General features: G+C 59.0%; 2 protein-coding genes and 1 long non-coding RNA gene across 3 annotated transcripts in view; 1 reads left to right on the plus strand and 2 right to left on the minus strand.

Annotated features, from left to right (window-relative positions):
- LOC146421418 (uncharacterized) overlaps positions 1 to 22,787 on the minus strand; it is a 26,448-nt gene extending 3,661 nt beyond the window's left edge. The window contains exons 1-2 of the mRNA XM_085047539.1: positions 21,905 to 22,787; positions 10,749 to 11,599 (exon numbers count right to left, since the gene is read on the minus strand). Coding sequence (XP_084903665.1) covers positions 10,749 to 11,599; positions 21,905 to 22,684 — 1,631 coding nt within the window. The 5' untranslated portion in view covers positions 22,685 to 22,787. The remainder of the gene's footprint in view (positions 1 to 10,748; positions 11,600 to 21,904) is intronic.
- LOC146421419 (uncharacterized) lies at positions 6,992 to 8,317 on the plus strand. Its single transcript, XM_085047124.1, has one exon. The coding sequence runs from the start codon at positions 6,992 to 6,994 to the stop codon at positions 7,814 to 7,816; it is 825 nt and encodes a 274-aa protein (XP_084903250.1). The 3' UTR covers positions 7,817 to 8,317.
- LOC146421420 (uncharacterized) lies at positions 13,276 to 13,652 on the minus strand. The gene is made up of 2 exons (XR_014848742.1): positions 13,548 to 13,652; positions 13,276 to 13,446 (listed from the first exon to the last, which is right to left on the minus strand). It is a non-coding gene; the product is annotated as an uncharacterized LOC146421420 (long non-coding RNA).
- Positions 22,788 to 25,940: the final 3,153 nt, after the last annotated feature.

Raw genomic sequence — 25,940 nt, forward strand, 5'->3', positions numbered from 1 at the left:
TGATGCGGCATCAGGTGACCCACACTGGGGAAAAGCCCTACGATTGTGCAGAATGTGGGAAGAGCTTCAGCCAGAGCTCCACCCTGATGCAGCACAAGAAGATCCACACTGGGGAAAAGCCCTACGATTGTGGGGAATGTTGGAAAAGCTTCCGTGACAGCTCCACCCTGATCCAGCACAAGAAGATCCACACTGGGGAGAGGCCCTATGAGTGTCCCACATGTGGGAAGAGGTTTCAGACCAGCTCCCATCTCCTCCGCCATGAGCGCATTCACACCCAGGAGAGGCCCTTCCGCTGCCCTGACTGTGGGAAGGGCTTCAACCAAAACTCCACCCTCATCACCCACCGGCGCATCCACACTGGGGAAAAGCCCTACGAGTGTGGGGAGTGTGGGAAGAGTTTCTCACAGAGCTCTAACTTGACTCGGCACCAACAAAGGCACCAGTGAGGGAAGCCCTGTGAGTGTCCCGAGTGCAGGAAGAGCTTCATTGCTGCTCCAACTCCATCCCCAGTGGGAAGATCTGCAGTGGATGATCCCCAGTGATCCCCGTTGGGCAGAATCCTGGTGACCCCCATTCCAGGTGATCCCCGTCGGCTGATGGGAAGGTATTTTAAATGGTCAAAATTTACTACTTCTCCTCCTCTGAGTTTGTTAGCAATAAATTCAATTCACATATCCAATATCCAGCCTGTTTTGTGCACAAAGGTGTTGGATGAGGGATCTCTTAGCCAGGTCCTTCTATCAGCTCAGGAAGCCTTGGTTCAATTTTCTCTCCCCATGGCGGCTGTGCAGGGCAGTGAGAGAGCAGCTCTGCTGGGTGCCTGGCATGGGGCCAGCGTCACCCCACTGCAATGTGCCATGGCCTCGTGTGGCCCTGTGCTCTGGAGCCAGCGCTGCTGTTGCTTTTTCCTTGCTGATGGTTTTCTCTTTTGCAGGAAAGGCTTGTGAAGTGCCCCCGCTGTCCCTGGCGTCCCCTGGGCGCCGGCAGCCGCGTCCCTTGGCCTGCTCCCCATGGGCCGTTGCAGGGCGGCTGGCGGAGGCTGGGAGCTGCCGTGGGGGCCGTGGGGCTGCCCCGGGGGCTGCGTGCCGAGGCGGGGCAGGGAGGTGCGGAGAACTTGGTCGCTGTTTGCAGAGCAATGGCGCCTTGGGCCCGGGCCCGTTGCAGGGCTGTTCCTCATGTGCGGCTTTGGCCTCGGCCAGCCCGGGGGGCGCGGGGCTTGGGCTGTGCGCTGTGCAGAGCCCGCGCCTCGCTGCCCTTGGCTGGCTGTGCTGTCACTCGGGATTGTCCCAGCGCCATTGCTGCTCGGTGCCAGCGAGCGGGGACAAGGCCGGCGCCGGTGTCGCCCCCAGGCAGGCAGGCAGGCAGGCAGGGCTTTAGTGGGGCAGCTGCGGCGCCATGGTGGGAGCGTGTGTGCGGCCCGGGAGCGGCGGCAGCGGGCGGAGCCCGGGGAGGCGGCGGCGGAGCTCGGAGAGGCTGTCCCAGCGCAGGTGGGAGCCGCGCTGCCTTGTGCCGGGGCTCGGGGCTCGCTGCGGGCGGATGGAGGGGATGCAGGGGGCGGCAGGGGGGCTGTGGCGGCTTCCTTCTCCCGTCTCCCTCCCTCCCTCCCTCGCTGGCTGTGGCGCCGTGTTGCCGCTGGCCTGAGGCCGCTGAGGGAGCGGCTGCCCGCGGTCTCCTTGCCGCTGCTGCCTCGGCAGGAGGCGGTGCCGGAGCAGCGCTGGCTCGTCCCGCTTGCTGTCGGTAGCACAGAGGTGTCTCTCCTGTCCCCGGGTCGCTGCGGTGCGGTCACCGCCGAGCTCCGCCGCCTCCGAGCTCCGCCGCCTCACGGCGCTCCGGCCGCTGCCGCTCCCGAGCCCTCACTGACCCTCCGGCAATGGCGGTACCGGGGCGGCACCAAGGGCGGTGCTTCTCCCCAGTCTGATTAATCACCGCTCCAGTATTACGAGTGACTGCACTATCACCCAATGGGAGTGAGGTGGGAGAGCTCTGCACACGCACAGAATCGCCCCGGTCGCTCCAGGCACAATCCCGGGGTTGTGGCCGAAATTCTCTTTTTGGCTCCTCAGCCCTGCAGTGTCCCTGCCCGGGCAGGAGGACAAAGAATCGCTGCTGCCCTGAACCGGCGGGAGCTCGGTGTGACCTGGAGCTGCAGGTCCAGCTCGGTGTGAGCTGTGGGTGAGGCCGGGATGGAGCAGGGACTCCCCTGCAGCCCCGGCAGGAGCCCAGGCCGGAGCAGGGGATGCCTGAGAGAGACCCTGAGCCATGGGAAGCTCCTGCCGAGCCATGGAAGTGGCTGCTGGCGGGACTTGTGGGGGAACCCTGCCGGAGCAGCCTGTTCCTGAGGCATTGTGTGCTGTCGAGGGACACCAGGGTGAGGAGGACAGTGTCACAGCGGTTTTCACCTCCCGCCGGTTCAGAGCAGCAGCGGTTCCTTGGCCTCCAGCACGGCCCGGGACATTCCAGGCCTTTTTCTCCTCCCACATTTTAAAAACCTATGAAGAATTCTCTGCTGCTCAGTTACCCTTTATATACCCTGCGGACATCCCGCCCTCCACTCCCATTGGCAGATTCTGCTGCCACTCCTCATTCTCGAACTCTGATTGGTCAGAACGCGGCTGAGGGACAATCCCGCCTTGTCCCCACATCGCTTTGATTTCCCCCAAAAAGCCAAAATCTCCCCAAACCCCTTGGGCTGAGCGGAGGAACGGACAGCGTTTGGGCAGAAAACTCCCAAATCGTTGTTCCCCAGGCTGGGAAGGACAAACGGAACCCAACTGATTTGGGAGCTCCCAGCAGCTCCTCTCTGCCGGCCCAGCTGAAGGCCTCGCTGGCTGCTGGAGGCTGCACGGGCAGACTGGGAGCACTGGGAGCACTGGGAAGAGGCTCTGGCTCGGCTGAAGTCCCCGGGGCAGGGGGAGCAGGGCAAGGGACACGAGGGACATAGTGATGCTTCATAAGTATTTAATAAAAAAATAATAATTTTATAAAGAATACAACAATAACAGCAACATGGGCGCTGTACATACTGATGGGTGTCACACAACAACATCTCACACACTCCTCTGAGTTGGAAGAGACCCACAAGGATCAAGTCCAACTCCTAAGGGAATGGCACCTGTAGGTTCCAATCACAACCCTGGCATTATTTTGCACTCTGCTCCCACAAAGGTCACATCACCATGGCAGCAGATGTTTCAAATCTGTATCCACAGTGTTGTATCAATATATACAACATTAGTGTATAAATACAATGTTAGAAGAACAGGTAGTTCTGTATCCAGAGTGTTATATTAATATATGCTAATATATATAAGGTTAGTGTGTAAATACAGTTTTAGAAGAACAGGTAGTTCTGTATCCACAGTATTATATCAAGATAGACAAGGTTAGTATATAAATACAATGTTAGAGGAACATGTAATTTTGTATCCAGAGTGTTACATTAATATATGCTAATATATATATAAGGTCAGTGTACAAATACAGTTTTAGAAGAACGTGTAGGTCTATACTCACAGAGTTATATTTTCATATATATGTACAAAGCTAGTGTGTAAAAACAATGTCAGAAGAACATGTAATTCTGTATCCAGAGTGTTATATTAATATATGGTAATATATATATAAGATCAGTGTACAAATTCAGTTTTAGAAGAACGTGTAGGTCTACACTCACAGTGTTATATTTTCGTATATAGATACAAGCTTAGTGTATAAATACACTGCAAGTGCTGGAAAAACATGTTTGAAATCCCTTTCCATATCAATATATATATAAAAGGTCACTGTAGAAACATGTAGTGCAAGAGAAACAGGAAGATTCCTGGAACGGCTCCAGAGGGAGACAGGAACACCCAGCCCAGGCAGCCACAGATCAGCTTCCACATCATCTCCTCCTCCTGCAGATTCATCTCCTTGAGATCAAACACTGAGGTGACTCTGCAAAGTGCACCGAGGTGACCCTGAGAGTCAGTGCAAGGCAGATGCTGCAGCTGAGGAAGGAAATCCCCGTGCTGGGGGGAAGAAGAGGCTAAGCTGTGAGTGCTCAGCACAGAGAAGGTAATTCCTCCATCCCCAGTTACAGCTCACTTTGGGCTCTGCTGCACAGACAGTGCAGGTGATCTGTGCAGGTTGTACTCCTAAACTTTCCCTCTCGCAGGAACACACACTCTCCATTGCCAAGGATCTTTAACCTGTAAGGAGGAGCAGAGAAAGAGGTTATGCTTTGTCCTCCCCAGCAGGAGAAACAGTGCTGCTCACAAGGGACAGTCCCAGCAGCCCTGTGCCCCCCAGGGCCCTGCCTGTGCCCCCAGGCCCTGCCTGTGCCCCCCAGGACTCACGAGGAGCTGAAGCTGCTGCCATCCACCCACTGCAGCCGCTGGCCCTGTCTGTGCAGCCCGAGCCAGTAATCAACATTCCTGCTGAGGCGGAACAGGAACTCCTGGCAAGGAGAGAGGAGCAAACAATGGACTCCTAGCCCAGGAGCACCCCAGGGTCCCCTTGGCCTTCCCAAACCCCCCAAACCCCTCACTCACCATTTCCTTGTCAGTGAGCACAGCCAGGGAAGCCTCGAGCTCGGAGCACCGAGCCTTAGCCTGATCCCAGGAGAGACGATGCCTCGAGAGGAAGTAGCAGATCCCGTTGTACCCAACCCAGCCATGGGGACAGGCCAGCAGCACCCGAGCTGCAGGGTTAACTGGAGTAACTGGAGTCTCTCTGTGTATTCTCCCTGCAGAGGGAAATGGAGAAGAATGTCTGAGGATTCTCCCCTCAGGCAGCAGTGAGCCAGCAGTGCCCCGAGGGGTTGGGCTGAGGCTGCTGCTCCTTCCTTACCTGACACAGCAGCCAAGGACACCCCCAGAGCCACAACCAGGGCTAGGAGCACAACCAGCACCACTATAAACTTGAGGTGGGATCTGATCCTCTGGCCTGGAGCTGGAAAGAGCAGTTTGTCGTGAGGATGGAGCTGTCCTGAGCAGGCTCAGCCCTCACATCTCCCACCCGACGCCCAGGGAACAGAGGAGGGACCCTCAGACTGTGTGCCACTCACTGAGCTGGCAGCAGGAGAGACAAGGGATGGGGACACAGCCAGGAACAAGGGACACAGACAGGGACAGGGGACACAGACAGGGACAAGGGACACAGACAGGGACAGGGGACAGATACGGCTGAACTGCCCAGGCCCAGGCATGTCAGTCCCAGCAGAGCACCACGTCTCTTCCAGAGCCCTGGACACAGCCACACCCTGCCAGCCCTGTGCTCCTGGACTGACACTGTCCCCTTCCTGGAGGCCACCCGTGAGGGTTCTTTTGAGTTCATTCCTGGTTGCTGAAGTGCTGTGGACTTCCAGCAGATCCTTCACACTCCAGTCACACGGGGTCGTGTGTCCCCCCAGCCCTGCTGTCACTCTGACCCCGCCCGGCTGCTCCCAGTGCTCCTAGTAAAGCTTCCCAGTTGGCTCCGGTCGCGTTTCTTGGGGGGCACTGGGGAGGGACTTGGGGGGACCCCGCGGTGGGGCTGTGATTGGGGGGCAGAGCTGAGCCCGGGATGGATCGGGAATGGGGACCCCCGTGTGTCCCCAAGTGTCACCCCGCTCTGGGGGCCTTGGGAGGCAGCTGAACCCCGACACGGCACACAGCGAACCCCAAAAAAGGGAGACCCCCTGAGCCGCCCAGAACCTCCAAACCCCCTAGAAAAACAGCCCCGAAAAACAGCCCCGCGAAAATGAGCCAATGGGAGAAGGCGCTGAGCGATTCTGATCCAATCCGAGCTCGCGGCGCTGATGACTCTCCAGTTCCCAGGCAGACCCGCAGCGCCCAGCGCTCCCCACCCCAACCCCACCTGCGCCCCCCCCTCGCCCCCAGCGCTTCCCGCCAGCCCAATTTGGGGAGGGGGCGCGTGGGGGGCGCCCAGGCCTGGCCCGGAGCCCAGCGCTGCCCCAGCCCGACCTGCCCCGGCTCCATCCCGGCTCCTCCCGCGGCATGCGACGGCGTGGGGAAAAGGGGGGGAAAGGGTGGGCGCTGGGCTTGGGGGGAGGAGGAGAAGGGATGGAGGAGGAGGAGGAGGGATGAGGAAGGAGCGAGAGAAAGGCCGGAGATCCGAGCAGGAGGAGGCGGGAAGGAGGAAGGAGGAGTGAGGAAGAGGAGGAACAGGAAGAGGTTGGAGAGAGGAAGAGGAGGAGCAGCAGAAGCAGCGCGCAGCTCTTTGTCTGCCGCGGCCCCGGGAGCATCGGCGCCCCGCACGCCGCAGGTGAGGGGGAGGAGGAATCGCCCCAAATGTCTCGGGGGTCCCCGAGCGGCGTTTTTTCTGGGCGGGTGTTTGGAGCTCGCAGCTTGCGGGATTGAGCCCCAAATCTCGTGGAGGGTCGCTGGGAGGGTTTGATTGTGCGGGGGGAACGTTTGGATGTGGCGGAAGGGCAAAGCTGAGGCGCCAGTGGGGCTTTGGGGGATATTTTGGGGGCTGCAGGTGGGCACGGCCCGGTGTCGGGGTGGGAGGGGGACATGGGGCATGGGGTCCGGCCGGGAGAGCGGTGGAGGGGAAGGGCGGGAGCCCCGGAGTGGGGTGAGCGGAGAGGGGCGATGGCGGAGCTGGGGGAGCCCCGGCAGGCTGGAGAGGGGGGAGCGTGGCTAAGGGGGAAGCCTGGGATCCCTGGAAGCGCGGAGCAGAGAATGAGGGGAGAAGGGACCCCTGGGACCCCCAAAGCCCCCGGATCATCCCTAAGCGGGACCCTGGAAAATAGGGAAGCCCGGGAGGCACGGGAGCCCCATGAGTGCAGGGAAGGGAGAGCCTGAGGAGGCCAAAGTGAAAAGAGCAGAGAGGGGGAAATGCTGTGAGGGTTTTGAGGTGAATGGTGGTGGTTTGGGGTTTTTATGGACACAAACCCCTGGGAGAGTTGCAGAGCTGGAGCTGGGCAGGAGGAACCCCCAGGGCAAGGCGCTGAGCCCTTGTTTTTGCCCCAAAGCAGGATTTGTCATTGCCAAGGCGTGGCCGGATGGAGGAGGAGGAAAAGGCCCGGAGATGCAGCCGGAGCTCGAAGCTGGGGGAGAAGCCTGAGGGCAGAGAGAAGCCCCACAAGTGTGGGGAATGTGGGAAAAGCTTCAGGTGGAGATGTCAGCTGATCGTGCACCAGAGGATCCACACTGGGGAAAAGCCCTATGAGTGTGGGGAGTGTGGGAAGAGCTTCAGCCAGATGTCCAACCTGATGCAGCACCAGGTGATCCACACTGGGGAAAAGCCCTATGATTGCGAAGAATGTGGGAAGAGCTTCAGCGACAGCTCCTTGCTGATCAAGCACAAGAAAATCCACTCAGGAGAAAAGCCCTATGAGTGTGGGAAGTGTGGGAAAAGCTTCAGCCGGATGTCCAACCTGATGCGGCACCAGGTGATCCACACTGGGGAAAAGCCCTACGATTGCACAGAATGTGGGAAGAGCTTCAACCACAGCTCCAACCTGATCCAGCACAAGAAGATCCACACTGGGGAGAGGCCCTATGGGTGTCCCAAGTGTGGGAAGAGGTTTCAGACCAGCTCCCATCTCCTCCTCCATGAGCGCATTCACACCCAGGAGAGGCCCTTCCGCTGCCCTGACTGTGGGAAAGGCTTCAACCGAAACTCCCACCTCATCACCCACCGGCGCATCCACACTGGGGAAAAGCCCTACGAGTGTGGGAAGTGTGGGAAGAGCTTCAGGGAGATGTCCACCCTGATGCGGCACCAGGTGATCCACACTGGGGAAAAGTCCTACGAGTGTCCCGAGTGTGGGAAGAGTTTCTCACAGAGGTCTGCCTTGACCCGACACCAGAAGAGGCACAAGTGAAGGAAGGCCTTCTGAGTTAGGGTAAAATAGAAATTATTAATTTAAAAGAGCTGGAAGTTCGATAATAATAACTTTTGAACTGATTTAGAAGGCCAGAGATTGGATAATGATTTACTAAGATTTGCCTGCTGGAGGCAATTTGTGATTCGCTTAATGATTTTGTGCCTACCTAGTATCGGGGAGGATAGAGAGAAGAGAGCCAAATAATTGAGAAAAACCACTGAGTGTAACTGAGCATCCCACCCTTGGACCCTGAACCGGTACAGGTGGGTTCTCAGGCTTGGACTTGGACCAAGAACCAAGGGAGCATGCGCAAGGGAGCAAGGTGAAGAGTTCATTTTGAGGAAGACTATTGATTACCTCATCATTAACCATTTGGGACCCTTGCCCACAATTAATCTGAGACACTGTGCTTGCGTGAGCATATTTAGGTGAACTTTGAACTCATTATAATATGAAGCGGGGATAGGTAATTAATATGTATAGGGGCTTTGTCTAACTTTATGCATAAGTAACCTGTAACCTGATGTAAACCTCCTGAAGTGTTGTTGAGGTGTGCATGCCTTTGGGGGGGCTACCCCCCATGCACCCCAGCTGGAATAAACACATACCTACTTCATAACTATCTGAGTTGTGGAGTCAATTCCATGATTCAATACAGACTGCTGCTCAGCCAAGCTCCTGCTCCATTCCTGAACTTCCACAAGCAGAACAAACACTTCCCAGAGCCACGAATACCGAATGTCAGACAAACTAGGGGTGCATGTTAAGGGACACAGACAGTGGGCGGATCGGGAAGTCTGTACCTTCCAAGTACCTCAGACAGTGTGTTGGAAAATATACCAGTTTAAATATTTCCTATAAATTTTGTCAAGGGGTTTGTTTGTTTGGTTTCTTACCCAGGGAAAAGGAATTTTAAGATTTTTTTCCAGGACATTTTTCTGCCCTGTGAGGTCTGATGAGCTCAACATAACTACAGACTAGGAGGAGCCCAAAAGACAAAAGGCCATCAGCAGCCATTAACGAACATCAGCTCCAAACCTCAGCCCTGGCTGTTTGGAGACACCTTGTCTGGCTAAAGAGAGATAAGAAGGAAGACCTAATTAGCATCAGAAGAGAAGCAATCTGGATCCAATACGAAACCATAGATTAGAAAATGAACAACATGGAACCAATTAAGACTGACCAAAATACCTTCTATGAGTTTAGAGTGTAAAAAATACCTAAAAAATCTTCCAAAACTTATGTGCCATAGCACGATTCTCTCTACAAACCCGGGCTCTGGATGAGGTGATTCCCGTGGTACATCCTGGCCAGAACAACATCCTGCTCAGATAATAAAGTAACGCCTTGACTCTCTAACATTGAAAATCTTGTTGAAAGGTTTTTCTTTTTCCCGCAGGTACGGTGACAAGAGGGCAAAGGGACAATGAAACGCAGCCGGGGAAACGAGCATAGAAAGGAAGCTGCGTTTTACAGCCCCATGGCAAATGCCCCACGGCCTCTCCCTCTGTCCATCCCTAAAGTCACTTTCACACGACTCCTCTGTCTCCTGCGGCCACACAAACCTCAGGCCACGCGGATTTTCCCGCACACTGCCGCCGACAGCGCAGCCACCTCTGTGCTACCGACAGCGAGCGGGACGAGCCAGCGCTGCTCCGGCACCGCCTCCTGCCGAGGCAGCAGCGGCAAGGAGACCGCGGGCAGCCGCTCCCTCAGCGGCCTCAGGCCAGCGGCAACACGGCGCCACAGCCAGGGAGGGAGGGAGGGAGGGAGAGGGGAGAAGGAAGCCGCCACAGCCCCCCTGCCGCCCCCTGCATCCCCTCCATCCGCCCGCAGCGAGCCCCGAGCCCCGGCACAAGGCAGCGCGGCTCCCACCTGCGCTGGGACAGCCTCTCCGAGCTCCGCCACCGCCTCCCCGGGCTCCGCCCGCTGCCGCCGCTCCCGGGCCGCACACACGCTCCCACCATGGCGCCGCTGCTGCCCCACTAAAGCCCTGCCTGCCTGCCTGCCTGCCTGGGGGCGACACCGGCGCCGGCCTTGTCCCTGCTCGCTGGCACCGAGCAGCAATGGCGCTGGGACAATCCCGAGTGACAGCACAGCCAGCCAAGGGCAGCGAGGCGCGGGCTCTGCACAGCGCACAGCCCAAGCCCCGCGCTCTCAGTGCCCCCCGGGCTGGCCGAGGCCAAAGCCGCACATGAGGAACAGCCCTGCAACGGGCCCGGGCCCAAGGCGCCATTGCTCTGCAAACAGCGACCAAGTTCTCCGCACCTCCCGGCCCCGCCTCGGCACGCAGCCCCCGGGGCAGCCCCACGGCCCCCACGGCAGCTCCCAGCCTCCGCCAGCCGCCCTGCAACGGCCCAGGGGGAGCAGGCCAAGGGACGCGGCTGCCGGCGCCCAGGGGACGCCAGGGACAGCGGGGGCACTTCACAAGCCTTTCCTGCAAAAGAGAAAACCATCAGCAAGGAAAAAGCAACAGCAGCGCTGGCTCCAGAGCACAGGGCCACACGAGGCCATGGCACATTGCAGTGGGGTGACGCTGGCCCCATGCCAGGCACCCAGCAGAGCTGCTCTCTCACTGCCCTGCACAGCCGCCGTGGGGAGAGAAAATTGAACCAAGGCTTCCTGAGCTGATAGAAGGACCTGGCTAAGAGATCCCTCATCCAACACCTTTGTGCACAAAACAGGCTGGAAATTGGATATGTGAATTGAATTTATTGCTAACAAACTCAGAGGAGGAGAAGTAGTAAATTTTGACCATTTAAAATACCTTCCCATCAGCCGACGGGGATCACCTGGAATGGGGGTCACCAGGATTCTGCCCAACGGGGATCACTGGGGATCATCCACTGCAGATCTTCCCACTGGGGATGGAGTTGGAGCAGCAATGAAGCTCTTCCTGCACTCAGGACACTCGCAGGGCTTCCCTCACTGGTGCCTCCGTTGGTGCTGAGTCAAGTGAGAGCTCCTGGAGAAGCTCTTCCCACACTCCCCACACTCATAGGGCTTTTCCCCAGTGTGGATGCGCCGGTGGGTGATGAGAGTGTCGTTTCGGTTGAAGCCCTTCCCGCAGTCAGGGCAGCGGAAGGGCCTCTCCTGGGTGTGAATGCGCTCATGGACGAGGAGATTGGAGCTCCTCTGAAACCTCTTCCCACACGTGGGACACTCATAGGGCCTCTCCCCAGTGTGGATCTTCTTGTGCTGCATCAGGTTGGAGCTGTGCCTGAAGCTCTTCCCACATTCCACACAATCGTAGGGCTTTTCCCCAGTGTGGATCACCCGGTGCCGCATCAGGGTGGACATCCTGCTAAAGCTTTTCCCACACTTCCCACACTCGTAGGGCTTTTCCCCAGTGTGGATCCTCTGGTGAACAATGACCTCAGATTTCGAACAAAATCTATTCCCACACTCCCCACACACATAGGGCTTTTCCCCAGTGTGGATGCGCTGGTGGGTGATGAGGTTGGAGTTTCGCTTGAAGCCCTTCCCACAGTCAGGGCAGCGGAAGGGCCTCTCCTGGGTGTGAATGTGCTCATGGACGAGGAGATGGGAGCTGGTCTGAAACCTCTTCCCACACTTCCCACACTCATAGGGCCTCTCCCCGGTATGGATCTTCTTGTGCTGCATCAGAGTGGACCTGTGCCCAAACCTCTTCCCACATTCTGCACAATCGTAGGGCTTTTCCCCAGTGTGGATCACCTGGTGCTGCATCAGGTGTGACATCTGGCTGAAGCTCTTCCCACACTTCCCACAATCGAAGGGCTTTTCCCCAGTGTGGATCCTCTGGTGTTTGATCAGATCAGATCTCCGCCTGAAGCTTTTCCCACATTCCCCACACTTGTGGGGCTTCTCTCTGCCCTCAGGCTTCTCCCCCAGCTCCGAGCTCCGGCTGCATCTCCGGGCCTTTTCCTCCTCCTCCATCCGGCCACGCCTTGGCAATGACAAATCCTGCTTTGGGGAAAAACAAGGGCTCAGCGCCTTGCCCTGGGGGTTCCTCCTGCCCAGCTCCAGCTCTGCAACTCTCCCAGGGGTTTGTGTCCATAAAAACCCCAAACCACCACCATTCACCTCAAAACCCTCCCAGCATTTCCCCCTCTCTGCTCTTTGCACTTTGGCCTCCTCAGGGTCTCCCTTCCCTGCACTCATGCAGCTCCCGTGGCTCCCGGGCTTCCCTATTTTCCAGGGTCCCGCTTAGGGATGATCCGGGGGCTTTGGGGGTCCCAGGGGTCCCTTCTCCCCTCATTCTCTGCTCCGCGCTTCCAGGGATCCCAGGCTTCCCCCTTAGCCACGCTCCCCCCTCTCCAGCCTGCCGGGGCTCCCCCAGCTCCGCCATCGCCCCTCTCCGCTCACCCCACTCCGGGGCTCCCGCCCTTCCCCTCCACCGCTCTCCCGGCCGGACCCCATGCCCCATGTCCCCCTCCCACCCCGACACCGGGCCGTGCCCACCTGCAGCCCCCAAAATATCCCCCAAAGCCCCACTGCCGCCTCAGCTTTGCCCTTCCGCCACATCCAAACGTTCCCCCCGCACAATCAAACCCTCCCAGCGACCCTGAACGAGATTTGGGGCTCAATCCCGCAAGCTGCGAGCTCCAAACACCCGCCCAGAAAAAACGCCGCTCGGGGACCCCCGAGACATTTGGGGCGACTTCCTCCTCCCCCTCACCTGCGGCGTGCGGGGCGCCGATGCTCCCGGGGCCGCGGCAGACAAAGAGCTGCGCGCTGCTTCTGCTGCTCCTCCTCTTCCTCTCTCCAACCTCTTCCTGTTCCTCCTCTTCCTCTCTCCTCCTTCCTCCTCCCGCCTCCTCCTCCTCCTCGGTTATCCGGCCTTTCTGCCGCTCCTTCCTCATCCCTCCTCCTCCTCCTCCATCCCTTCTCCTCCTCCCCCCAAGCCCAGCGCCCACCCTTTCCCCCCCTTTTCCCCACGCCGTCGCATGCCGCGGGAGGAGCCGGGATGGAGCCGGGGCAGGTCGGGCTGGGGCAGCGCTGGGCTCCGGGCCAGGCCTGGGCGCCCCCCACGCGCCCCCTCCCCAAATTGGGCTGGCGGGAAGCGCTGGGGGCGGGGGGGGGGCGCAGGTGGGGTTGGGGTGGGGAGCGCTGGGCGCTGCGGGTCTGCCTGGGAACTGGAGAGTCATCAGCGCCGCGAGCTCGGATTGGATCAGAATCGCTCAGCGCCTTCTCCCATTGGCTCATTTTCGCGGGGCTATTTTTCGGGGCTGTTTTTCTAGGGGGTTTAGAGGTTCTGGGGGGCTCAGGGGGTCTCAGCGCCTTTTTTGAGGTTCGCTGTGTGCCGTGTCGGGGTTCAGCTGCCTCCCAAGGCCCCCAGAGCGGGGTGACACTTGGGGACACACGGGGGTCCCCATTCCCGATCCATCCCGGGGTCAGGTCTGCCCCCCAGTCACAGCCGCACCGCGGGGTCCCCCCAAGTCCCTCCCCAGTGCTCTCCAAGAAACGCGACCGGAGCCAACTGGGAAGCTTTATTGGGAGCACTGGGAGCAGCCGGGCGGGGTCAGAGTGACAGCAGGGCTGGGGGGACACACGACCCCCCATAATCAGCGCGGGGACAGAGCGGGGGGTCCCGGCCGGGCCCGAGGCCACGGGGAGGGGCTGCGGCCGGCGGCGGCTCAGGAGCTCTGTGGGCAGAGAAAAGGGGGTGACACCGGGCTGGGTGGCCCCGGGGGGAGCACAGCCGCTCCGGGGCAGGGGGGACACGACCCCCGGGACCCCCCCTCACCTTCTTGCGCAGGTAGAAGCCGAGCCCCAGCGCCAGGAAGACGAAGCCCAGCACGAAGCCCCCGATCCCCGTCAGCATCTTGCTGCGGGCAGCGTCCGGCGGCATCTCTGGGGGGTCAGCAGGGCTCAGGACCCCCAAAAACCTCTCACCACCGACACCCCAAGCCCCTCCAAGCACCCTCCCAGTCGCCTCCAGCCCACCCAGGAGCCCCTGAAACCTCCTCCCGATCCATTCCCAGCCTCCCCAGGACACACCAAAGCCCCTCCCGTCCCTCTCAGCATCCCACAACCCCTCCCAGTTGCCCCCCACCGCCCCAGGACCCCCAAACCCTCTCCCAGTCCCTTCCCAGCCCCAACAGAACTCAACAAGGTCCCTCCCAATCTCTTCCCTGCACAACCAACCTCATTCCGACCTTTGCTTTTCCATCCCCAATCTCCTTCCAGCCCCTCCAGCCTCACTCCAACTCCCTCCCAGTTCCCCCCAGCACCCCCAAACTCCCTCCCAGTGCCCACCAGCAGCCCCAGAACCTCATCCCACCCTCCCCAACATCCTTCCGACCCCTTCCCAGCCCTCCCACAGCCCCAAGCCCCTCTCCCACTATAAACCAGCCTCTCTCTACCCCCCTCCCAGTTCCCCCCAGCAGAGCCCAATCCCCCTGCCAGCCCCCCCAGTGCCTCCCCCGCTCCCCCCGGCGCTGTGGGCTCTGGCCGTACCCCAGTGCCGCCTCAGGGGCTGCTCCAGGCTGACGTGCTCCACCTGGCAGGTGTAGGTGACCCCGCGCCGGGGGGGCGTTTCCAGCAGCACCAGCAGCTGGTAGGTCCAGTCCCCGTTGGGGAGCAGGTCGGTGGTCATCACTTGCTCCGAGAGCTCCTGCTGGCCCTGGAACCACCTCACCTGCACCTGCGCAGGGTAGAAATCCATCACGGAGCACAGCAGGCGGCTGGGCTCGGGCTGGGAGCTCGAGGGCACCAGCGAGATGGACACGCTGGGGGGCACTGGGAGAGAGAGGGGAGACACTGGGATCAGCTGGGGGGGCGCTGGGAGAGAGCTGGGAGAGGTGGTGTGGCATTGGGAGGGATTGTTTATGGACTGGGAGGGACTGGGAAAGGAGTGGGATGGAATGGGAATGTAGTGGGGAGGACTTGGTGTCGAGTGGTAGGGACTTGGGGGGCACTAGGAGAGAGAGTGGAGGTGTGGGAATGGACTGGGAATGGAATGGAGTTGGGATTATAGGGACTGGAATACACTGTGGTGGCACTGGAAGTGACTCGCAGGGATTAGAGGGACTGGGAGAGAGGGGAGTAGGTTGGAGGGCACTGGGAGGGCACTGAGGGTGATGGTGGAGGACTGGGAATGGACTAGGAATGGGATTAGAGGGACTGGGTGGCACTGGGAGGGACTGGGAAGGGACTGGGCCAGAGGGGAGTTGTGGTGGTTTTGATTGGCCCAGAACATCAGTAAACTATTTTTTGACATCTAGGATAAATTTGGACCCCTCAGAACCTGTTGTGCTAGGCTGAGGAGGTGTCTAAGGGGTTGGGAGTGGCACAAAGATGGCTCCTGTGTGTCCTGAGTGAAAGCTCTGGAAGTTTTTACATCAAATCCAGCAGTCAATCTCTGATGGTTCTGAAGGTGATGGACATACTGCTGGCCAGGTTTGGGCCAATTAGAGGTGCTAGTTCTGCCTCTGTGAATACATATTTAAGAAAAAATCAAAACGAAAGTAGGAACGCACTGCTTTTAATTTGAGGAGGAAAGGGTAAAAACATATGAAGGGAGAACAACATGGAGACACCAAGGTGAGTGGAGAAGGTGGGGAGGAGGTGCTCCAGTCGCTGCAGCTGAAAACCCTCTGCTAGCCGTGCTGAAGGCCGTGGGGGGAGCAGGAGGTTCCCCTGCAGCCCATGGAGTCCACAGGGGTGCAGAAATCCACCCACAGCCCACGCCAGAGGAGCAGGTGGATGCCTGGAGGAAGCTGTGATCCAGAGAGTCTCATCTAAACAGTTAAAACTGCAAAAGGCCTTGCAAGGGAGAGAAAGGCCTTGCTCCTGGCATGGAAGCAGCCTGGCCTCGGCCCGGCAGAGTCTGCACCTTATGGACAAGAGGACTCACGTTGCAGCAGAATTCGGGCGAGATGTTGCTCGTGAGATCAGAGCCATGCCAAAGAAGTTCCCAGAGGACTGTCTCTCGTGGGAGGGACCCCGTGGCTAAGCAGAAGACCCTTCTCCCTGATGGACTGAGCAGAGAACAAACCCCTCACCCTGCCGCCTGCCCGTGCTGTGGGTTTGGAAAGAGGGAAGGGGGCTGAAAACATCGTCTTAAGAGGGAGGGGTGAGAGCAAGAAAACTGTCTAGAGAGAAAGAGAGATAAACAGAGATAAACAATATTTGTAGTTGAAGAATTGTGCTGATGAATAGATTTATGAACTTGCTCTATGGACTAAGAAAATACCCCACACCCTGCCCCCTACCCGAGCTGGTGGTTGCAAGGGGGGGGGTGAATAGAAAATGAATTTTTAAGAGGGAGGTGGTGAGTGAACAAATGGTGTACGAAAAGCTTATTTTTACCTCTCATATATCCTCCGACTCTGTTAAGTAATTAAATCATTTTCCAACTTTAAGTTTAAAGCCTGTCTGCCCTTTCTTCCGTGGGTCCTCCTACCAGTGCCCTATCTCCCTCAACTCATGAATTTGGTGTGTGTTTTTACAGTTTTGTTCTTTCCCCTCCTCTGGCACGTCTGCAGCAGGAGAGAGCAGGGGTGCTGGCGTTTAGTCAGGGTCAAACCCCAACAGCAGCACAAATTGGTTCATCTGCAAAGAGCAACAGCAAGTGGGAAAATGTTGGGAAAACTTCACTAAAAAAATTGGGGGGAGTCATCTCTCTCCTCACTCCAACATGTGCTAGCATTGTGGATGATCTATAGAGTGTAATAAACCACTGGGGATTTTTCATACCACAAGTTCAGGGAAACCAGTTTGAGATCCAAAGATTAGATGATTAAATTACACAAAAGTGCTGAGTAAGTTCATGAGGGAGCATACCAAAAATGTTTAAAAAAACATGAACGGCCACCAGAACAAATCTTACACAATGGAGCAGCGCCTGGGAATCCTAAGAATTCCTATCAGGTCCCAGAACCCACTGTGAATTTGAATTGTTACTAATTGATACAGACTGCTGCTCAGCCAAGGTCCTGCTCCATTCCTGAACTTCCACAAGCAGAACAAACACTTCCCAGAGCCACGAATACCGAATGTTACACAAACTAGGGGTGCATATTAAGGGACACAGGCAGTGGGCGGATCGGGAAGTCTGTACCTTCCAAGTACCTCAGACAGACGGCAAAGGGACAGGGAGATGCGGCCGGGAAACGAGCATGAAAAGGAGGCTGCGTTTTACAGCCCCATGGCAAATGCCCCACGGCCTCTCCCTCTGTCCATCCATAAAGTCACTTTTACACGACTCTCCTGTCTCCTGCGGGCATTCTCCAATCCGAGCTCGCGGCGCTGATGACTCTCCAGTTCCCAGGCAGACCCACAGTGCCCAGCGCTCCCCACCCCAACCCCACCTGCGCCCCCCCCTCGCCCCCAGCGCTTCCCGCCAGCCCAATTTGGGGAGGGGGCGCGTGGGGGGCGCCCAGGCCTGGCCCGGAGCCCAGCGCTGCCCCAGCCCGACCTGCCCCGGCTCCATCCCGGCTCCTCCCGCGGCATGCGACGGCGTGGGGAAAAGGGGGGGAAAGGGTGGGCGCTGGGCTTGGGGGGAGGAGGAGAAGGGATGGAGGAGGAGGAGGAGGGATGAGGAAGGAGCGGCAGAAAGGCCGGAGATCCGAGGAGGAGGAGGCGGAAGGAGAAGGAGGCGGGAGGAAGAGGAGGAACAGGAAGAGGTTGGAGAGAGGAAGAGGAGGAGCAGCAGAAGCCGCGCGGAGCTCTTTGTCTGCCGCGGCCCCGGGAGCATCGGCGCCCCGCACGCCGCAGGTGAGGGGGAGGAGGAAGTCGCCCCAAATGTCTCGGGGGTCCCCGAGCGGCGTTTTTTCTGGGCAGGTGTTTGGAGCTCGCAGCTTGCGGGATTGAGCCCCAAATCTCGTTCAGGGTCGCTGGGAGGGTTTGATTGTGCGGGGGGAACGTTTGGATGTGGCGGAAGGGCAAAGCTGAGGCGGCAGTGGGGCTTTGGGGGATATTTTGGGGGCTGCAGGTGGGCACGGCCCGGTGTCGGGGTGGGAGGGGGACATGGGGCATGGGGTCCGGCCGGGAGAGCGGTGGAGGGGAAGGGCGGGAGCCCCGGAGTGGGGTGAGCGGAGAGGGGCGATGGCGGAGCTGGGGGAGCCCCGGCAGGCTGGAGAGGGGGGAGCGTGGCTAAGGGGGAAGCCTGGGATCCCTGGAAGCGCGGAGCAGAGAATGAGGGGAGAAGTGACCCCTGAGACCCCCAAAGCCCCCGGATCATCCCTAAGCGGCACCCTGGAAAATAGGGAAGCCCGGGAGCCACGGGAGCCCCATGAGTGCAGAGAAGGGAGAGCCTGAGGAGGCCAAAGTGCAAAGAGCAGAGAGGGGGAAATGCTGGGAGGGTTTTGAGGTGAATGGTGGTGGTTTGGGTATTTTATGGACACAAACCCCTGGGAGAGTTGCAGAGCTGGAGCTGGGTAGGAGGAACCCCCAGGGCAAGGCGCTGAGCCCTTGTTTTTGCCCCAAAGCAGGATTTGTCATTGCCAAGGCGTGGCCGGATGGAGGAGGAGGAAAAGGCCCGGAGATGCAGCCGGAGCTCGGAGCTGGGGGAGAAGCCTGAGGGCAGAGAGAAGCTCCAGAAGTGTGGGGAATGTGGCAAAAGCTTCAGGTGGAGATATGAGCTGATCCGGCACCAGAGGATCCACACTGGGGAAAAGCCCTATGAGTGTGGGGAGTGTGGGAAGAGCTTCAGCCAGAGTTGCAGCCTGATCATGTGTTGGGGGTTGTTGGTGTGGGGTTGTTTGTTGGTTGGGGGGGGCACCAGATGATCCACACTGGGGAAAAGCCCTATGATTGCACAGAATGTGAGAAGAGCTTCAGCAGTAACTCCAACCTGATCCATCACAAAAGGATCCACACTGGGGAGAGGCCCTATGAGTGTGGGAAGTGTGGGAAGAGGTTTCAGACCAGCTCCAGTCTCCTCCGCCATGAGCGCATTCACACCCAGGAGAGGCCCTTCCGCTGCCCTGACTGTGGGAAGGGCTTCAACCGAAATGACTCTCTCATCACCCACCGGCGCATCCACACTGGGGAAAAGCCCTACGAGTGTCCCGAGTGTGGGAAGAGTTTCTCACAGAGCTCTCTCTTGACTCAGCACCAACGGAGGCACCAGTGAGGGAAGCCCTGCGAGTGTCCCGAGTGCAGGAAGAGCTTCATTGCTGCTCCAACTCCATCCCCAGTGGGAAGATCTGCAGTGGATGATCCCCAGTGACCCCCGTTGGGCAGAATCCTGGTGACCCCCATTCCAGGTGATCCCTGTAATTTGAGAAGAAGGTGTTTTATATGGTCAAACTTTACTTCTTCTCCTATTCTGAGTTTGTTAGCAATAAATTCAATTCACATATGCAATTTCCAGCCTGTTTTGTGCACAAAGGTGTTTGATGATGGATCTCTTAGCCAGGTCCTTCTATCAGCTCAGGAAGCCTTGGTTCAATTTTCTCTCCCCACGGCGGCTGTGCAGGGCAGTGAGAGAGCAGCTCTGCTGGGTGCCTGGCATGGGGCCAGCGTCACCCCACTGCAATGTGCCATGGCCTCGTGTGGCCCCGTGCTCTGGAGCCAGCGCTGCTGTTGCTTTTTCCTTGCTGATGGTTTTCTCTTTTGCAGGAAAGGCTTGTGAAGTGCCCCCGCTGTCCCTGGCGTCCCCTGGGCGCCGGCAGCCGCGTCCCTTGGCCTGCTCTCCCTGGGCCGTTGCAGGGCGGCTGGCGGAGGCTGGGAGCTGCCGTGGGGGCCGTGGGGCTGCCCCGGGGGCTGCGTGCCGAGGCGGGGCCGGGAGGTGCGGAGAACTTGGTCGCTGTTTGCAGAGCAATGGCGCCTTGGGCCCGGGCCCGTTGCAGGGCTGTTCCTCATGTGCGGCTTTGGCCTCGGCCAGCCCGGGGGGCACTGAGAGCGTGGGGCTTGGGCTGTGCGCTGTGCAGAGCCCGCGCCTCGCTGCCCTTGGCTGGCTGTGCTGTCACTCGGGATTGTCCCAGCGCCATTGCTGCTCGGTGCCAGCGAGCGGGGACAAGGCCGGCGCTGGTGTCGCCCCAGGCAGGCAGGCAGGCAGGCAGGGCTTTAGTGGGGCAGCAGCGGCGCCATGGTGGGAGCGTGTGTGCGGCCCGGGAGCGGCGGCAGCGGGCGGAGCCCGGGGAGGCGGCGGCGGAGCTCGGAGAGGCTGTCCCAGCGCAGGTGGGAGCCGCGCTGCCTTGTGCCGGGGCTCGGGGCTCGCTGCGGGCGGATGGAGGGAATGCAGGGGGCGGCAGGGGGGCTGTGGCGGCTTCCTTCTCCCGTCTCCCTCCCTCCCTCCCTCCCTGTGGCGCCGTGTTGCCGCTGGCCTGAGGCCGCTGAAGGAGCGGCTGCCCGCGGTCTCCTTGCCGCTGCTGCCTCGGCAGGAGGCGGTGCCGGAGCAGCGCTGGCTCGTCCCGCTCGCTGTCGGTAGCACAGAGGTGGCTGCGCTGTCGGCGGCAGTGTGCGGGAAAATCCGCGTGGCCTGAGGTTTGTGTGGCCGCAGGAGACAGAGGAGTCGTGTGAAAGTGACTTTAGGGATGGACAGAGGGAGAGGCCGTGGGGCATTTGCCATGGGGCTGTAAAACGCAGCTTCCTTTCTATGCTCGTTTCCCCGGCTGCGTTTCATTGTCCCTTTGCCCTCTTGTCACCGTACCTGCGGGAAAAAGAAAAACCTTTCAACAAGATTTTCAATGTTAGAGAGTCAAGGCGTTACTTTATTATCTGAGCAGGATGTTGTTCTGGCCAGGATGTACCACGGGAATCACCTCATCCAGAGCCCGGGTTTGTAGAGAGAATCGTGCTATGGCACATAAGTTTTGGAAGATTTTTTAGGTATTTTTTACACTCTAAACTCATAGAAGGTATTTTGGTCAGTCTTAATTGGTTCCATGTTGTTCATTTTCTAATCTATGGTTTCGTATTGGATCCAGATTGCTTCTCTTCTGATGCTAATTAGGTCTTCCTTCTTATCTCTCTTTAGCCAGACAAGGTGTCTCCAAACAGCCAGGGCTGAGGTTTGGAGCTGATGTTCGTTAATGGCTGCTGATGGCCTTTTGTCTTTTGGGCTCCTCCTAGTCTGTAGTTATGTTGAGCTCATCAGACCTCACAGGGCAGAAAAATGTCCTGGAAAAAAATCTTAAAATTCCTTTTCCCTGGGTAAGAAACCAAACAAACAAACCCCTTGACAAAATTTATAGGAAATATTTAAACTGGTATATTTTCCAACACACTGTCTGAGGTACTTGGAAGGTACAGACTTCCCGATCCGCCCACTGTCTGTGTCCCTTAACATGCACCCCTAGTTTGTCTGACATTCGGTATTCGTGGCTCTGGGAAGTGTTTGTTCTGCTTGTGGAAGTTCAGGAATGGAGCAGGAGCTTGGCTGAGCAGCAGTCTGTATTGAATCATGGAATTGACTCCACAACTCAGATAGTTATGAAGTAGGTATGTGTTTATTCCAGCTGGGGTGCATGGGGGGTAGCCCCCCCAAAGGCATGCACACCCTCAGCAGCACTTCAGGAGGTTTACATCAGGTTACAGGTTACTTATGCATAAAGTTAGACAAAGCCCCTATACATATTAATTACCTATCCCCGCTTCATATTATAATGAGTTCAAAGTTCACCTAAATATGCTCGTGCAAGCACAGTGTCTCAGATTAATTGTGGGCAAGGGTCCCAAATGCTTGATGACGGCATAATCGATAGTCTTCCTCACAATGAACTCTTCACCTTGCTCCCTTGCGCATGCTCCCTTGGTTCTTGGTCCAAGTCCAAGCCTGAGAACCCACCTGTACCGGTTCAGGGTCCAAGGGTGGGATGCTCAGTTACACTCAGTGGTTTTTCTCAATTATTTGCTTCTCTTCTCTCTATCCTCCCCGATACTAGGTAGGCACAAAATCATTAAGCGAATCACAAATTGCCTCCAGCAGGCAAATCTTAGTAAATCATTATCCAATCTCTGGCCTTCTAAATCAGTTCAAAAGTTATTATTATCGAACTTCCAGCTCTTTTAAATTAATAATTTCTATTTTACCCTAACTCAGAAGGCCTTCCTTCACTTGTGCCTCTTCTGGTGTCGGGTCAAGGCAGACCTCTGTGAGAAGCTCTTCCCACACTCGGGACACTCGTAGGACTTTTCCCCAGTGTGGATCACCTGGTGCTTCATCAGGGTGGACATCTCCCTGAAGCTCTTCCCACACTCCCCACACTCGTAGGGCTTTTCCCCAGTGTGGATGCGCCGGTGGGTGATGAGGTTGGAGTTTCGCTTGAAGCCCTTCCCACAGTCAGGGCAGCGGAAGGGCCTCTCCTGGGTGTGAATGCGCTCATGGAGGAGGAGACTGGAGCTGGTGTGAAACCTCTTCCCACACTTGGGACACCCATAGGGCCTCTCCCCAGTGTGGATCTTCTTGTGCTTGATCAGCGAGGAGCTGTCGCTGAAGCTCTTCCCACATTCCACGCAATCGTAGGGCTTTTCCCCAGTGTGGATCACCCGGTGCCGCATCAGGGTGGACATCCTGCTAAAGCTTTTCCCACACTTCCCACACTCGTAGGGCTTTTCCCCAGTGTGGATCCTCTGGTGAACAATGACCTCAGATTTCGAACAAAATCTATTCCCACACTCCCCACACTCATAGGGCTTTTCCCCAGTGTGGATGCGCCGGTGGGTGATGAGGTTGGAGTTTCGCTTGAAGCCCTTCCCACAGTCAGGGCAGTGGAAGGGCCTCTCCTGGGTGTGAATGTGCTCATGGACGAGGAGATGGGAGCTGGTCTGAAACCTCTTCCCACACTTCCCACACTCATAGGGCCTCTCCCCGGTATGGATCTTCTTGTGCTGCATCAGAGTGGACCTGTGCCCAAACCTCTTCCCACATTCTGCACAATCGTAGGGCTTTTCCCCAGTGTGGATCACCTGGTGCTGCATCAGGTGTGACATCTGGCTGAAGCTCTTCCCACACTTCCCACAATCGAAGGGCTTTTCCCCAGTGTGGATCCTCTGGTGTTTGATCAGATCAGATCTCCGCCTGAAGCTTTTCCCACATTCCCCACACTTGTGGGGCTTCTCTCTGCCCTCAGGCTTCTCCCCCAGCTCCGAGCTCCGGCTGCATCTCCGGGCCTTTTCCTCTTCCTCCATCCGGCCACGCCTTGGCAATGACAAATCCTGCTTTGGGGAAAAACAAGGGCTCAGCGCCTTGCCCTGGGGGTTCCTCCTGCCCAGCTCCAGCTCTGCAACTCTCCCAGGGGTTTGTGTCCATAAAAACCCCAAACCACCACCATTCACCTCAAAACCCTCACAGCATTTCCCCCTCTCTGCTCTTTGCACTTTGGCCTCCTCAGGCTCTCCCTTCCCTGCACTCATGGGGCTCCCGTGGCTCCCGGGCTTCCCTGTTTTCCAGGGTCCCGCTTAGGGATGATCCGGGGGCTTTGGGGGTCCCAGGGGTCCCTTCTCCCCTCATTCTCTGCTCCGCGCTTCCAGGGATCCCAGGCTTCCCCCTTAGCCACGCTCCCCCCTCTCCAGCCTGCCGGGGCTCCCCCAGCTCCGCCATCGCCCCTCTCCGCTCACCCCACTCCGGGGCTCCCGCCCTTCCCCTCCACCGCTCTCCCGGCCGGACCCCATGCCCCATGTCCCCCTCCCACCCCGACACCGGGCCGTGCCCACCTGCAGCCCCCAAAATATCCCCCAAAGCCCCACTGCCGCCTCAGCTTTGCCCTTCCGCCACATCCAAACGTTCCCCCCGCACAATCAAACCCTCCCAGCGACCCTGAACGAGATTTGGGGCTCAATCCCGGAAGCTGCGAGCTCCAAACACCCGCCCAGAAAAAACGCCGCTCGGGGACCCCCGAGACATTTGGGGCGACTTCCTCCTCCCCCTCACCTGCGCCATGCGGGGCGCCGATGCTCCCGGGGCCGCGGCAGACAAAGAGCTCCGCGCTGCTTCTGCTGCTGCTGCTCTTCCTCTCTCCAATCTCTTCCTGTTCCTCCTCTTCCTCTCTCCTCCTCTCTTCCGGCTCCTCCTCCTTCCTCCTCCCACCTCCTCCTCTTCGGATCTCCGGCCTTTCTCCCGCTCCTTCCTCATCCCTCCTCCTCCTCCTCCATCCCTTCTCCTCCTCCCCCCAAGCCCAGCGCCCACCCTTTCCCCCCCTTTTCCCCACGCCGTCGCATGCCGCGGGAGGAGCCGGGATGGAGCCGGGGCAGGTCGGGCTGGGGCAGCGCTGGGCTCCGGGCCAGGCCTGGGCGCCGCCCAGGCGCCCCCTCCCCAAATTGGGCTGGCGGGAAGCGCTGGGGGCGAGGGGGGGGCGCAGGTGGGGTTGGGGTGGGGAGCGCTGGGCGCTGCGGGTCTGCCTGGGAACTGGAGAGTCATCAGCGCCGCGAGCTCGGATTGGATCAGAATCGCTCAGCGCCTTCTCCCATTGGCTCATTTTCGCGGGGCTATTTTTCGGGGCTGTTTTTCTAGGGGGTTTAGAGGTTCTGGGGGGCTCAGGGGGTCTCAGCGCCTTTTTTGAGGTTCGCTGTGTGCCGTGTCGGGGTTCAGCTGCCTCCCAAGGCCCCCAGAGCGGGGTGACACTTGGGGACACACGGGGGTCCCCATTCCCGATCCATCCCGGGGTCAGGTCTGCCCCCCAGTCACAGCCGCACCGCGGGGTCCCCCCAAGTCCCTCCCCAGTGCTCTCCAAGAAACGCGACCGGAGCCAACTGGGAAGCTTTATTGGGAGCACTGGGAGCAGCCGGGCGGGGTCAGAGTGACAGCAGGGCTGGGGGGACACACGACCCCCCAAAATCAGCGCGGGGACAGAGCGGGGGGTCCCTGCCGGGCCCGAGGCCACGGTGAGGGGCTGCGGCCGGCGGCGGCTCAGGAGCTCTGTGGGCAGAGAAAAGGGGGTGACACCGGGCTGGGGGGCCCCGGGGGGAGCACAGCCGCTGCGGGGCAGGGGGGACACGACCCCCGGGACCCCCCCTCACCTTCTTGCGCAGGTAGAAGCCGAGCCCCAGCGCCAGGAAGACGAAGCCCAGCACGAAGCCCCCGATCCCCGTCAGCATCTTGCTGCGGGCAGCGTCCGGCGGCATCTCTGGGGGGTCAGCAGGGCTCAGGACCCCCAAAAACCTCTCACCACCGACACCCCAAGCCCCTCCAAGCACCCTCCCAGTCGCCTCCAGCCCACCCAGGAGCCCCTGAAACCTCCTCCCGATCCATTCCCAGCCTCCCCAGGACACACCAAAGCCCCTCCCATCCCTCTCAGCATCCCACAACCCCTCCCAGTTGCCCCCCACCGCCCCAGGACCCCCAAACCCTCTCCCAGTCCCTTCCCAGCCCCAACAGAACTCAACAAGGTCCCTCCCAATCTCTTCCCTGCACAACCAACCTCATTCCAACCTTTGCTTTTCCATCCCCAATCTCCTTCCAGCCCCTCCAGCCTCACTCCAACTCCCTCCCAGTTCCCCCCAGCACCCCCAAACTCCCTCCCAGTGCCCACCAGCAGCCCCAGAACCTCATCCCACCCTCCCCAACATCCTTCCGACCCCTTCCCAGCCCTCCCACAGCCCCAAGCCCCTCTCCCACTATAAACCAGCCTCTCTCTACCCCCCTCCCAGTTCCCCCCAGCAGAGCCCAATCCCCCTGCCAGCCCCCCCAGTGCCTCCCCCGCTCCCCCCGGCGCTGTGGGCTCTGGCCGTACCCCAGTGCCGCCTCAGGGGCTGCTCCAGGCTGACGTGCTCCACCTGGCAGGTGTAGGTGACCCCGCGCCGGGGGTGCGTTTCCAGCAGCACCAGCAGCTGGTAGGTCCAGTCCCCGTTGGGGAGCAGGTCGGTGGTCATCACTTGCTCCGAGAGCTCCTGCTGGCCCTGGAACCACCTCAGCTGCACCTGGGCAGGGTAGAAATCCATCACGGGGCACAGCAGGCGGCCGGGTTCAGGTTGGGAGCTTAAGGGCATCAGCGAGATGGACACGCTGGGGGGCACTGGGAGAGAGAGGGGAGACACTGGGATCAGCTGGGGGGGCGCTGGGAGAGAGCTGGGAGGGATGGTGTGGCATTGGGAGGGATTGTTTATGGACTGGGAGGGACTGGGAAAGGAGTGGGAGGGAATGGGGAGGACTTGATGTCGAGTGGTAGGGACTTGGGGGGCACTGGGAGAGAGGGTGGAGGTGTGGGAATGGACTGGGAATGGAATGGGGTTGGGATTATAGGGACTGGAA

Source organism: Lichenostomus cassidix, unplaced genomic scaffold, assembly GCF_008360975.1.
Source record: "Lichenostomus cassidix isolate B80296 unplaced genomic scaffold, HeHo_3.0 HiC_scaffold_33, whole genome shotgun sequence".
In the NCBI taxonomy this organism is placed as follows: Eukaryota; Metazoa; Chordata; class Aves; order Passeriformes; family Meliphagidae; genus Lichenostomus; species Lichenostomus cassidix.